At 39.3% G+C, this 13,122-nt stretch overlaps 1 protein-coding gene across 1 annotated transcript; it reads left to right on the forward strand.

The window, feature by feature from the left end:
• Positions 1 to 819: 819 nt before the first annotated feature.
• On the forward strand, positions 820 to 12,207 carry LOC109408440 (nucleoplasmin-like protein ANO39). The gene is made up of 2 exons (XM_029879326.2): positions 820 to 1,467; positions 11,466 to 12,207. Exons 1-2 carry the CDS (start codon positions 1,154 to 1,156, stop codon positions 12,091 to 12,093), a joined length of 942 nt encoding a protein of 313 aa, XP_029735186.2. The 5' UTR covers positions 820 to 1,153; the 3' UTR covers positions 12,094 to 12,207.
• Positions 12,208 to 13,122: the final 915 nt, after the last annotated feature.

The following is a 13,122-nucleotide window of genomic DNA, read 5'->3' on the forward strand; positions in this document are numbered from 1 at the left end:
ATGACGAATCCCCAAAATTACAGCACCGCAGTTCAAAGAGGAACCGTTGTCCTTGTCAGACCATTGGTCATCAAGACCAACTGGGTGCAATTAGGAGATCTCCAACCTGTGTACGAAAATTTCTCGTGAAGCAGTTGCAGGAGACGAATGAAAACATCAATTGTCTTCTGGAGTGTCTCGCTAGAAATAGTGCCACATGCAAGTGCCCTCTCCCACCGAGAATAAATATGGACTGGAATGGTGAGCAAGGTATCTGTGGGTGCAATACTCAATCCGAAGAAGTGAAAGCGGAGGATAATGACGTCAACAATGAATCGACGTATCCTCGTAGCTGTGTAAACTGTATGTATAAGCCGGATCTGCCAACTGCGAAAAGTAATAGCAAACGAATGATAGTTGATGAACCTTTGGTGTACTATCGAATCCATTCGACGCCAAACCGTGATGGACAGGACTGGGATCGGTTAAGCGAAATCAAGCAAATTATGGACGATTCTGCTGAGAAGGGATATTATGATGAAGAGGAAGAGCTTATAACAAACTACTCGAAAAATAAAATGCAGTGAAGCATCCCATGGTGCTAGGGTGAGTTCACTGTTTGGGAGGAGAAATAAACATACTAGCCCCTATCTAATGAGAATGACCCTGCATCTTTCTTTATGCCGTAGCTGTGCTCAAAGTTGTTTGAAACGCATATCTGTTGAATTCTTCCAGGGTGACCTAAATATTTGAACTTTTCAATAAATTTCTTCTTGAACGCTGTATAAACCACCAGGACAACAAAACAGGTATCGTTTCAACCATCCGTAAATATAATAAAGTGAAGAAAAACTCCATGTCCACAGAAAGGTCGTTTGAAATGTGTAAGGCAAATGTCGTCATTCAACCTTGAAACTCCGCTCAATCCGTGCAAGAATGAGCAATATTAAAATACGCATAGAAAACTGTACAATCTAACCCACGCGAATTGAACCGTTGACCAGGAAGGCACGTATTTTCGGTTAGTAACCTTTCCTTAGATAAATACAACAGTTGATAAAAGTTCGTTCACTTCTATAAAGCCATCACAGGGACCGAACCGTAAGGTCAATCGAACAACGGTATTCATCCAGTGCCAAACAGTGGTGGAAAGTTGCATCCAAACGTAGAGAAAATGCGGTTGGGTGCGAAAGTGATATACAGTTTATCCCTGCTAGTTTTAGTGTGTGAAGCTTCAGTGATCTACAAAAATGAGTGCGATTGCAAACGAAAAGTAATGAAAGCTGCACCCCTACCGCCACCAGACTTTCACAGCATTAAACAGTGCGAAGAAACGAAACCCACCGATTTGCATCCCATCAAAGACATGTGCTCGTGCGTAAACGTGGCCAACGTGCGGCCAGCTTGCAATCCACTGGACGACGTTCCCAAATTTGCACCATCAACATCGTGCGAGTGCGGCTATGACGATTGTAAACCGCCACCAAAGTAAGTTCTAGTTTGAGTACCTATTTTATTATAAGTAAATAGAGTGATTTGGGACGCAAATATTAGTAGCGCGTAAATGGAGCTTATGTATATTATGAAACGACAACCGTTATTTACAAAGAGAATCCTCATCTCACTAGCTGGAGGCGCATGGTAGCTAGTAGTTTTGCGAAATATGTACAGTATCGGACAAAAAAATGCACCAAAATCGTTTACTCATACAAACAAGTTTAGATTGCCATAGCTCTGTGATTTCCTAACCAATTCTGTGACGAACTACAAAATACTTCAATTTCTAAAAAACTATTGAAAAAGTTCGGTGATGACTATTAATACAATAGTTACAGATATTTAGAATTTTGACAATAAAATGGAGCAAGACAAAAAATAATATAACAAAAAATTCTTAAGTCAAATCATGTTGATTTCTTCAACTTCATTCGTCATCACACTTCAAATATATTTTCCGAAGACACATAATGATATGACGTAAACATTTTTTGTCTTGATGCATTACTATTGTCAAAATTCATCCAATCTGTAACTATTGCATCAATAGTTACAGGGTGGCCAGCGAACCGGGAAAACCGGGAAAAAGCCGGGAATTCGGAATCACCGGGAAAAAACCGGGAAATATTCGGGAATTCAGATTGCCACCGGGAAAATTTTGCATTTCCAGGAATAATTCCATACTGCTCTATTATTTCTAATTATTATTCACTTTTTTATCATCCATGAAAATAATCTGTAATGCCAAGCTTGTTGCTGGTTTAACAGAAGTTGCAATATTTCGATATATTTTATTGAAAATACGACTTGCGTTATATTTAGATGTTGAGAATTTTAAAATCATAATATCGGTTGCTGAAGTCAATCTGTTAAGTCATTTTAAAAGTTATAACTGTTTTTATTCTTAGTTTTCAGCAAATCAAAAAGAAACAATATTTTATAATTCCTGCGTAATAATGTAAAGAGTTTCAGTAAACTTTAGTAAAGGGCAATCTTCCTCTGAATTAGTCTTGTATCGATGTCACCAAAATACAATAATGCTACAAAAACTAACAAGGGCACTCACATGTTTCTTTTCACTTGTCTACATCAAATTGAAATTGTGGGAAATGTATTTTAACAACAGCAACAAGGAATTGATGAAAGACAGACTAAAAGGAGTAAATAGGACGTTGTTGTTGGCTAAATTTTAACAACAGTTATGTACAACTAAACTGAAACCTAGAATCAGTATTTTTACTTGGCCAAACGTAATTCTAAGCAGTTTTTTTGGCAAGTGTTACTAAAACAAATAATGTTATTATATGGAGCATGAGAGACGAACACAAAACAATAAAGCCTATAGGCTTTCTGAAATAAAATGTAAAATTGTTAAAAGGAATTAACGATTGCTCAAAGGAATTCAGCAATAAGGCCAGTTTCGTGTTAAAAAGGAATCGCTCAAGAAAGTTTTAGACCAATTCCTGGAATAAAAATTCCACAGTGACAGCCATTTGAATTGTCATTCCTTCGCAACTGCGTACTGCGAAGAAAAACGGTTTCTTGGGCGATTCATGCAAGAATTTATGTAATATAATTGCTTTCCATCAAAAGTTTGAATATTTTTCAAAGAAGCCTGTGTGCCAAAAATGGCTGAATCTGAAGATGTTGTTTAAATTAAGTTGATATGAAACATCTTCAAAATTTTAACACAAGTATCAGGCATACTGTATCAATTCTAGTGGAAATGATGTTTTGACGTTCAAACTAAAAATGAGAAGAAATGTGAAAGTACTTTACAGTTGCAAAAATGTACATGTACAGTTTTTACAGAAACCTATAGGAATTAAAATTCTTAAGAGATTATTTCTGAATTTTACCCAAAAGAATCTCTTGAAGTTCACCCAGGAGTTTAATTGGAAATTCAAACATATGTTAGTTCTGAAATTTATCCTGGAACAGCTCCTGAACCGATAGGGATTATTTTATTCAACACAAGTAAACAAACAAGTAAAACCGGGAAAAAATTGAAAATTTCGGGAAAAAAACCGGGAAATCCAAATCTGAAATTCACTGGCCACCCTGTAGTTATCATCAAACTTTTCCAATAATTTTTTTAAAAATTGAAGTAGGGTATTGGCTCTCTTATTAAGCATGTGGCTCCCATTTTCATCCTACGAAAAACAAGGGATTGAAGCGCTGTTTGTTTTGTTTCTTTTTTTATTTTTTGTTAAAAGTAAGCACCCATGTAAACAAAAAGAACGGAATCAATCGGTGCCGTAATCGCTTGTTTTCGAATAAGTTGAAGAGTAAGATTACTGATGGCACACATACCCTATTTTGTAGTTCATTACAGAAAAATGATATCAATCGGTTGAGAAATGACTGAGATATGGCAATTTAAAGTTGACTAGTTTATATGCGAAAACGATTTTGGTGCATTTTATTATCCGATACTGTATGTCATTTCGAACAAAATCTTCATTGAATGTAAAAGTACCACCACACCAGGCAAACGGTTGGAAAACCTTGACCACAAGACCGATCAACTCGCTCAGACTTGTGCTAAGCATGATCGTTTGTGACAAGCATAGCGACAATGAGTTTTCATTAGGGCCCAACTGACTTGTCAAATTTTTTTTGGAAAACACACTACACGTTCTGTAATTACACAAAGAGAGGATCGATGGAGAGAAATCGACCATGTCAGTTAGGCCCTAATGAAAAATCTCTGTCGATTGCGTCAATCGGAGCAAATTGGTTGTTGGCCTCAGGATATTTGATCAATCGTTTCACTGGTGTAGGTATTCTCTTTTTCTTCTTCTTCTTCTTTCTGGATCGACGTTCCAAGTGGAACCTGGCCTGCCTCTCGTCAACTTAGAGTTCTTTGAGCACTTAGCATTGGCATTAGCATTAAGCGAGTCGCACAAATTCGTAGGTTATGAGGGTTATGAGGGTTGCTCCATACCCGTCCGAACCAAAGCACAAATATTTGGGACTAATCTCTGACTCTTAGACAAGACTGACGCAATCCCCCAATGGTCGAGCACTGTCCTGGCCACGTCCTTGCGACTGCTGAGGTATGGGAAAGGATGGTTAGTTTTGAACACCTATGAAATATGTTGACAGCTCTACGATCTCTCAGGCCTAGGTGTCACGGGAATATGGGTGTTGTTAGTGGAAGGGTAAATCCAAAGGATACGCTTGGTCAACGTTCAGGCACACCATTGTTAGACTTCTTCGAATCAGTTGTCTGCCCGATTCATCCTGGTTTCCTCGTCATCTTGCTGGCATTTGGTTGAATTACTAGATTCTTCGATTAAAATCTGAAATATAAAATAATATTAACATCGTACGTGAAATAAGCTACATATTAGTGATACGCTCGCCACACTTACATATTTTTACGATATTATTTATATACACGGTGTGCCAAAAACCGTTATTACCAAATAAAAATGTCCACCCAAATGGCACCCGGCATTCGAAAGATATACTATTCTAGTATCTTCTCTGAAAATTTGAAAATCTTTCATCGAGGGAAACTAAAGTTTTTGTGATTTGAAGATTTTGAGCCTTTTCTATAGAATTTTCTTATACGAGTAAATATGCGCGCACGGTGTGTCTGATACCGCTATGAACAAACAAAAATGTACTCCAAACTAACACCCGGCATTCGAAAGATATACTATTCTAGTAACTGCTCCGAAAATTTGAAAATGTTTTATCGAGGGAAAGCAAAGGTTTTATTGTTTGAAGATTTTCCTCTATTTTCATAGGATTAGCTCATATATGGGAATATTGTCATACGGTGCTCTTAATATCATAAACAAATAATAACACTGCTCAACAAAATTTAAAAAAAAAAGTTCGTATTATGAGATGAGAAAAAAAGAGAAGTGTTATAGTGAAAGAATTTTCTAAAAATATTGGAACGGGACTTCACAGTTCAAGACCGAAGTTTGAATTGAGAACTTGGGGTTTTCAATTGATATACGCATTAGGGTTTCTAGTGTCCCAAACCCCTATTATTTTTTTTCTCATCCCATAACGCGAACTAGTGTTGAACGGTGTAATGAGTTTCATAAATTTCAAAAGTACAATATTCAAGCAACTTCTCTGAAAATTTGACAACATTTCATTGAGTGGAATGTCAATTACCATGATGTGAGAATCTAATTAATATTCCACAGTTCTACCTGCTACTCGAATACAAATAAAAATGTGGCACGCTCACGGCGTTGATTACATAAACTTTCTAAGAGTTTGATATCGTTGTTTTTTTTTTTTTTTGTTTTTAAGCAAGGTATCTTGTCGATAAATTTGAAAACGTTTCATGGTGAAACGAGAGTTAAAGTGAATTACCTGCCCAAGGTTTTGGTATTCGTAGGAAGCTTTGTAACTCATTGGTATAATGTTTAAGATATTGAAGCTTTTGAAGTATACCTAAATTTTGAAGTATACTAGCTAGCTCCGAGCACTCCGAGGCTTACGAAACGCCTAGACGACTGACGCCGCTAACCGCAAGGCCACGAAGCCCACATTTCAATTTCATTGGAGATATGCATACACTATCGCTTTGTCTATAAACACGTTAAAGACACCTACTGAGTTTTGTAACAGTATCGCAAAAAATGTGATATATAATCAAAGTTTTAGATGAGTTACAAAATATATATTCATTGCGAAGAATGATTAACAAGAGAAATTGAAATAATATTCAAAGAAGTTACTACATTTTCAATATACTTAATCATCATATCTTATATTTTCAAACCACTGTAATTTGCGATCGTTTCAATGAAATGTTGTCAAATTTCCAGAGAAGTTGTTTGAATGTTGTATCTTTGGAATGATGTTTGTGAAACTTATTAATATTTGTTTATGATTTGAAGAGCCATTGAAACACCCTTGACAATACATATTGCCATATATGAGCTAATTCTATGAAAATAGAGGAAAACCTTCAAACAGTAAAAACTTTCGTTTCTGCTAAAATGAAATATCTTCCGAATGACGGGTGGCAATATGATGTATATTTTTATTTGTTAATAGTGGTTCCAGGCACACCGTGCACGCATATTTACTCATATATGAAAATTCTATAGAAATGGCTCAAAATCTTCAAATCACAAAAACTTTAGTTTCCCTCGATGAAAGATTTTCAAATTTTCAGAGAAGATACTAGAATAGTATATCTTTCGAATGCCGGGTGCCTTTTGGATGGACATTTTTATTTGTTAATAACGGTTTTTGGCACACCGTGTATATCATATGATAAATTTACCTGCATTCTGCTGAAATAAAATGTTAATTAGCAGTACCTACATTGAAACAAAATAAACTACAAAACTCAAAAAAGTACATCAAACTTCAATCTTGGAATATTTATAAATACGGTAAATATCAAGATCAAAATTTGATTTGGTAGATCTTACACCGCAACGCACCATTCTAAGGTGATCTACCCACGTTACGGGGTACTTAGAGTTCGTTGAGCACTTCCACAGTTATTAACTAAAGGGTTTTCTTTGCCTGCCATTGCATGAACCTGTATATCGTGAGGCAATCACTATGATACACTGCCCAGGAAGTCGAGAAAACTTCCCCGACCAGAACAGAAATCATTCATATTGTATATCCTCCCTTATCGTTACATTTGGAGATCACCACATCAGATGGAATCGCAAATCTAGATGGATGGCTTTTCCCCGGCACTACCACCGTCATGGTCCTGACGACCTATCGCTAATATCGACAGGTTTTGCGTCAGATTGATGAAATTCAAGATATGGGCGAGTTTTTGGGAAGATCTCCTTAAATTTTAGTAAAAATCCCAAAAATTTTTGAAGAAATGTATTTTTTTCAATAAGAAAAAAAAAACAATTTAAAAATTCTTTCTCAACGTTTATTTGACATATCATATGTAGGCGAGTTACAGTTAAAATTTCAGCTCTATCGGAGCATTGATTACGGAGATAGAGATGTTTGAAGTGAGCGACTTTGGTTAAAAATAGAACAAAAATCGATTTCAAATCATCAACCTTGTATGGAAAGTCGAAAAAAATTCCACTCTACTGTAATTTTTTTCTTTTGCGTTTTCGAACTCAGGGCATGATTCTAAACCAAAAATGATCATCAGCTTACCGAGTTCAAAAATGGTGTAAACTAGTGTAATGTACGGTATCGACGGCTGCCTCGGTACAACCTATAGCGGCAGGATTACCCCTACATATGTTGCCGGATGAATATGAGCTCGATGTGGACTGAAAGAGCACGACGAGCACAATAAAAGCAGTCATAAATGCAGTGGTTCAGGATAGTGCGCCGATTATATTTCATTCGGTGGCGGCATGAGGGCCATTTTTGGCCGGCGGCAATGGGAATCACCGTTATACCAAAATTTGATCATGAAGTCAACATTGGCAAAACAAAGAAGTTGTCTTTACGCTATAGAATTTGTAGTTGAGGTTTTTCATGAGCAAACACAAGTAATCACGGTAGGTGGTACATTACGCCTACCGTGATTTTTCGGCTGCCTTACATCCGATTGAGCTCATTTTTTGTATGTAACTGCGGCATATCGTACGCTAAATACATTCCAAAAATGAACTGAATTGGTTGAAAGACAACAGAGAAATTGCGGTGGCGTAAAGTGGGTGGCACCGTGTATAACGAATCCTGACTTTACTTTGTACCCAAGTAACCAAAAGTTCCGCTTCCGAGGGAACGTCCATAAATTACGTCACGCTTTGAGGGGGAGGGGGGTTCAGCAAAGTGTGACGACCCATACAAAAATTTCAGTGGTCCCATACAAAAAGTGTGACATAGAGAGGTGAAAATGGTCGATTTTTGCGTGACGTAATTTATGGACGTTCCCCCATGACAAAATGCACTTTCAAGTTCCGCGAAGTTCAGATAAAGTTCCGAAAGGAATTTCCTAGCTGCTTAAGAGGCTGAAGTCAAAATTCAATCGATTTTCTGTCAATAGCTAGTTCTGCACATTTGTACAGTGGTGATGTTAGCTTGACTTTGTCAAATGTCGTCAGCAGCGCAACAGTAAGTCAGCAGGCTATCACGCAGGATGATCCAGTTCAAATCTACAATATCTACATAGCAGCGACGTGTGTGAAAATATAATTATCAGAAGCAATTTCAGACATGAATCACATACCCTCAAAATAAAGCAGTGATTCAGAAAAATAATTCTTCTGCATGAATTTTATCAAAACTCTGCCAGAAGCTACTTAGAAGGCTATATAGTTACCTTATGCAAACTTTCAAGTTACAAAATTGCCTTAAAATTAAGCTGCTCAGATGGCTAATGAGCAACCTCAACGGTAACCTTGTGAATAAATCATGTAATCACTTTTATGCAAATTAGCTCCGTTATGCTTTTGAGCGCATAAGCCTTTCAAATATATGATTGAATAAAAAAAAAATGAGCAACCTCGAACAAGCTGCTTAAGCTCCTAAAGTACCTCCTTATATGAACTTTAGCTGACTTACCGCTGCGCTGCTGAAGACACTTACTTCACTACTGTACAAATGTGCAAAACTAGCTACCGACAGAAAATCGATTGAAGTCAGACTTCACCCGCTGTTCACTCAACCAAAACTGTAGTAATTTGATTGAGCGTAGAGCTCTCACGCAGCGACTATCGGTTGAAATCCGATGGGCAGCAATTTATTTTTTATTTTTTGCTTTTGCCTAATATTCATTGATTTGATACATCTACATCTACATCTCCAATTTGTCAATGTCTCACTCTCGCCAGTATTTGTAAAGTCTTCTGAATTGCAGTAAAGCTTCCATTTCGCGGGTTAAGCCGCAAAAATCAGTAATTAATCAATTTGATTACTTTATGGTATGGGCAAACCCCTTTCCTATTTTATCACTTTCCCCCTTCCTAATCCCTATCCCATATCCTATTCTGCCACATGTAGATGATTAAATAGGCTGATGGCGATGGCACAAATACCCCAAATTAAGGATAAAGCGCGATAAAGTGTCTTCTGATATCTGATACCTTGCCAACGACTTAAGCAAATTGCCAACTCATAAAATCATTCCTCAATGTGGTTTGATCATTATTAAGGTAAATGGTGTCAAGATATGTTTGCATAAATCTAGAAGCTAGGCCGCTAAACCCACGGAAATCTTTTTAATTTCCCAATCAAAATTGGCAACTTCCGGTTTTTCGTGCTTGCCGTTAAGGTTTTTTTTTATACTTACCTTACCGATCAGGCTAAGGCCGGGGTGGCCTCTGCTGTACATAGTAGCCGTCTCCATTCCACTCGGTCCATGGCTGTTTGTCTTCAGTTCCGCACTCTGCGTAGGGTTCGCAGATCGTCCTCCACTTGGTCGACCCACCTAGCTCGCTGCGCTCCACGTCTTCTTGTACCGGTCGGATGACTCTCGAGAACCATTTAAGTCGGGTTGCTATCCAACATCCTGATGACGTGACCCGCCCACCGTAGCCTCCTCTTAGCAGCTGATGCAGCTCGTGGTTCATTCGCCTTCTCCAAGTCCCGTCTTTCATCTGCACTCCGCCGTAGATGCTACGCAACACCTTCCGTTCTAAAACTCCAAGAGCGCGTTGGTCCTCTGCATGTTTCGTGCCCTTCTCCATGTTTCGTGCCCATAGAGGACGACCGGTCTAATCAGCGTTTTGTAGATAGTCAAATTCGTGCTACGGCGAACTTTATTCGATCGTAGAGTTCTGCGTCCAAAGTAAGCACGATTTCCTGCCTCTGAATTTCTCTGCTGGTGTCGTTGTCGGCGGTCACCAGTAAGCCCAAGTACACGAATTCTTCAACCGCCTCGATTTCATCACCGTCGATATAATTTCGGGGTGGCGGGCACGCTGATTCCTCCCTGGAGCCCTTTGCCATCATGTACTTTGTCTTCGACACATTAATGACTAATCCGATTCGTCTGGCTTCACTCTTTAGTCGGATGTACGTTTCCGCCATCGTCTCAAATTTACGAGCAATAATATCAATATCATCGGCGAAACCAAGCAGCTGAACGGATTTCGTGAAAATCGTTCCACTCGTGTTTATCCCCGCTCTCCTAATTACACCCTCTAAAGCAATGTTGAACAGCAGGCACGAAAGACCATAACCTCGCTGTAACCCTCTGCGAGATTCGAAGTTACTCGAGAGTGTCCCTGATACTCGAACTACGTACATCACTCGATCCATCGTCGCCTTGATCAATCGTATCAGTTTATCCGGGAATCCGTATTCGTGCATAATCTACCATAGTTGTTCTAGATCGATTGTATCATACGCCGATTTGAAATCGATGAACAAGTGATGTGTGGGCACGTTGTATTCGCGGCATTTCTGCCACACCTGGCGGATGGCGAACATCGTTGTAGCGCGTTCACCCATAAATCCAGCCTGATATTGCCCCACGAACTCTCTTGCAATCGGTGATAGACGGCGGTATAAAATTTGAGGTTTTCTGGTGATTTTTATTACCAGCGATATGTTTCCAATGAGATTGGGAAACACGTGGAGGCGCATGTTAATGATGTCTACGCTATTCATGTTAAGGACAAACGTCCTGAAATCCCGTTTCAACAGTGCATCTGAACTTCAGACGCACAAATCTCAAGAAGTAAGCTTTAAACAATAGTGCATTTTATTATTCTGTTCTTGTTCTCTTGTAATAAGCTTCAAATAAAAAGATCAGGTGTGCTGGTTTTGTTTACAAAGAGATTTGTGCGCTCGAAATCGTGAGTTGGTGTCAAAGCCGGCGATTTTGTCCTTAATGGCCATTCAAATATTACGACCATCGATTAACGGGGAGAGTGATGACACTCCATGTATTGAGTATACGGAAAAAGCTTGACAGATGGGGGGAGGGGGGGGGTTAGAAAATCGATGAAAATGCAATACTTTCGTGAATATTTCTGCTAAAGTGTTGCGATGAATATTTAAAAATGGCATCTTACCCCACTTTTCCATAATTTTTTTCAACCTTGTCTACACTTTTTCAGGAAATACCCTGCAGACGTGATCAGTCAACACCTAGCTGTTGTAGCCGCTCGCAAGAAAACCATTTCCGAGACAGACTTGCACTTCCACAGGCCACCCATAAAGGTGCCTCCCTGTCCCAAAGAAGTACTGACCGTTCCAGAGGAACTACTCTACAAAATGAACCGACAACCGATCGAACTGAAACCTCCAAAGAGAAAGTACATTCCTAGAGTAGACCTGTCCGAAGAGGACCATCAACCGTGCCAGCCGGAGAAGCAGTACTATTCGGACATTTGCTACGGCAAGATAGAACCACCGAACCCAGATCTCGAACAGGTCAAGCAGGAGGAAATTCCCTGCAAAGTTTGCACGGACAACCACACGGAGGAAGAGGAACCGACAGATTGCCCGTGCGAAACGGAAGAAGACTGCGAGTCCGACGAGGAAACACCGGATGAGGCAGATGAAGATGAAGATGATGCTGAAGAAGACGAAGAGGAGGAAGAAGGCGAGGATGCCGATTCAAACGAAGGTGCCGAAGATGATGCTTCGGAAGAAGACAGCGGCGAAGAAGAGACGTACAGGAAACGATCGATACGGCCGGGATCGTTCGGGAAGCAACGACAGTCGAAACGAAAAATTCAATAGTATTATAGTAATAGAATTGTTTTAAATTGAAATCATTTCATGTTTATTGCTGTGATCTATGCCGAATTCCTCACTGCAGTTGGTACTGGGCTAATCGCTTTCTGTCACCCTGCTAATCTCTAGATGGAATATCTAGAGTAATTCCTTGTGAAGTATTGGATCAATCCCTTTAGAAATTCCTGGACAATCCCCTGATTGGATTCCAGGACAAATCCCTTGGAATATTTCTGTATGCTGTATGACTCTCTACGTTCCCACTGAAACTTGACCAGCCTCTTTCCAACTTAGTGTTCTTTGAGCACTTACACAGTCATGGGCGTAGCCAGAGGGGGGCAGGGGGCGTGGCCGTGGGTCTTTTCTAGAAACTCCTCCAGAAATTACTCCAGGAATTTCTTCAGAGACTCCTCCAGGGACATCACCACGAATTAATCAAGAATTTCCTTCATAAATTATGCCAGCAATTCATCCAGGGATTTCTCCAGGAAATCCTTTAAGAATTCCTTCAGAAATTCTTCCAGGATTTTCTCTAGGAAAACCTTTTGGATTGTTTCCAGGAATTCCACTAAGAATTATTCCAGATTTGCCTCCAGCAATTCCGCTAACATTCATCCAGGAACGTCATCAGGGATTTCTCCACAAATTTCTCCAAGGATTCCCTCAGGGACTCCTTCAGAAGCTCTTCCGAGGATTTCTCCAGAAATTACTCTAGAAATTCCTCCAGGAATTTCTGAGGGTTTTTTTTTCAGAAATTTCGCCCATAGTTCCTCTGGAGATTCCCCCAGAAATTCATCCAGTATTTTTTACAAGAATTCCTCCAGAGATTCCTCCAGAATTTCCTTCAAGGATTGCCTCAACAATTCACAAAGGAAAATCTCAAGGAATTTCTCCAGGCATACCTCCAGAATCCAAGAAATTCTCTAGGAACCACCCCAAGAATATCTTCAGGAATTCCTCCTGTAATTTCTCTAGGAAGTCCTCCTGTAATTTCTCTAGGAATTCCTCCACTGACACTGACACTGAGGAATATTA

This window comes from Aedes albopictus, chromosome 3 (genome assembly GCF_035046485.1).
Source record: "Aedes albopictus strain Foshan chromosome 3, AalbF5, whole genome shotgun sequence".
NCBI classification, from domain to species: domain Eukaryota; kingdom Metazoa; phylum Arthropoda; class Insecta; order Diptera; family Culicidae; genus Aedes; species Aedes albopictus.

Excerpts from the sequence above, each read along its gene's own strand:
- LOC109408440 (XM_029879326.2), top strand. The coding sequence starts at position 1,154 with ATGCGGTTGGGTGCGAAAGTGATATACAGTTTATCCCTGCTAGTTTTA. Across the intron at positions 1,468-11,465 it reads GATTGTAAACCGCCACCAAA|GAAATACCCTGCAGACGTGA; the intron begins GTAAGTTCTAGT and ends ACACTTTTTCAG.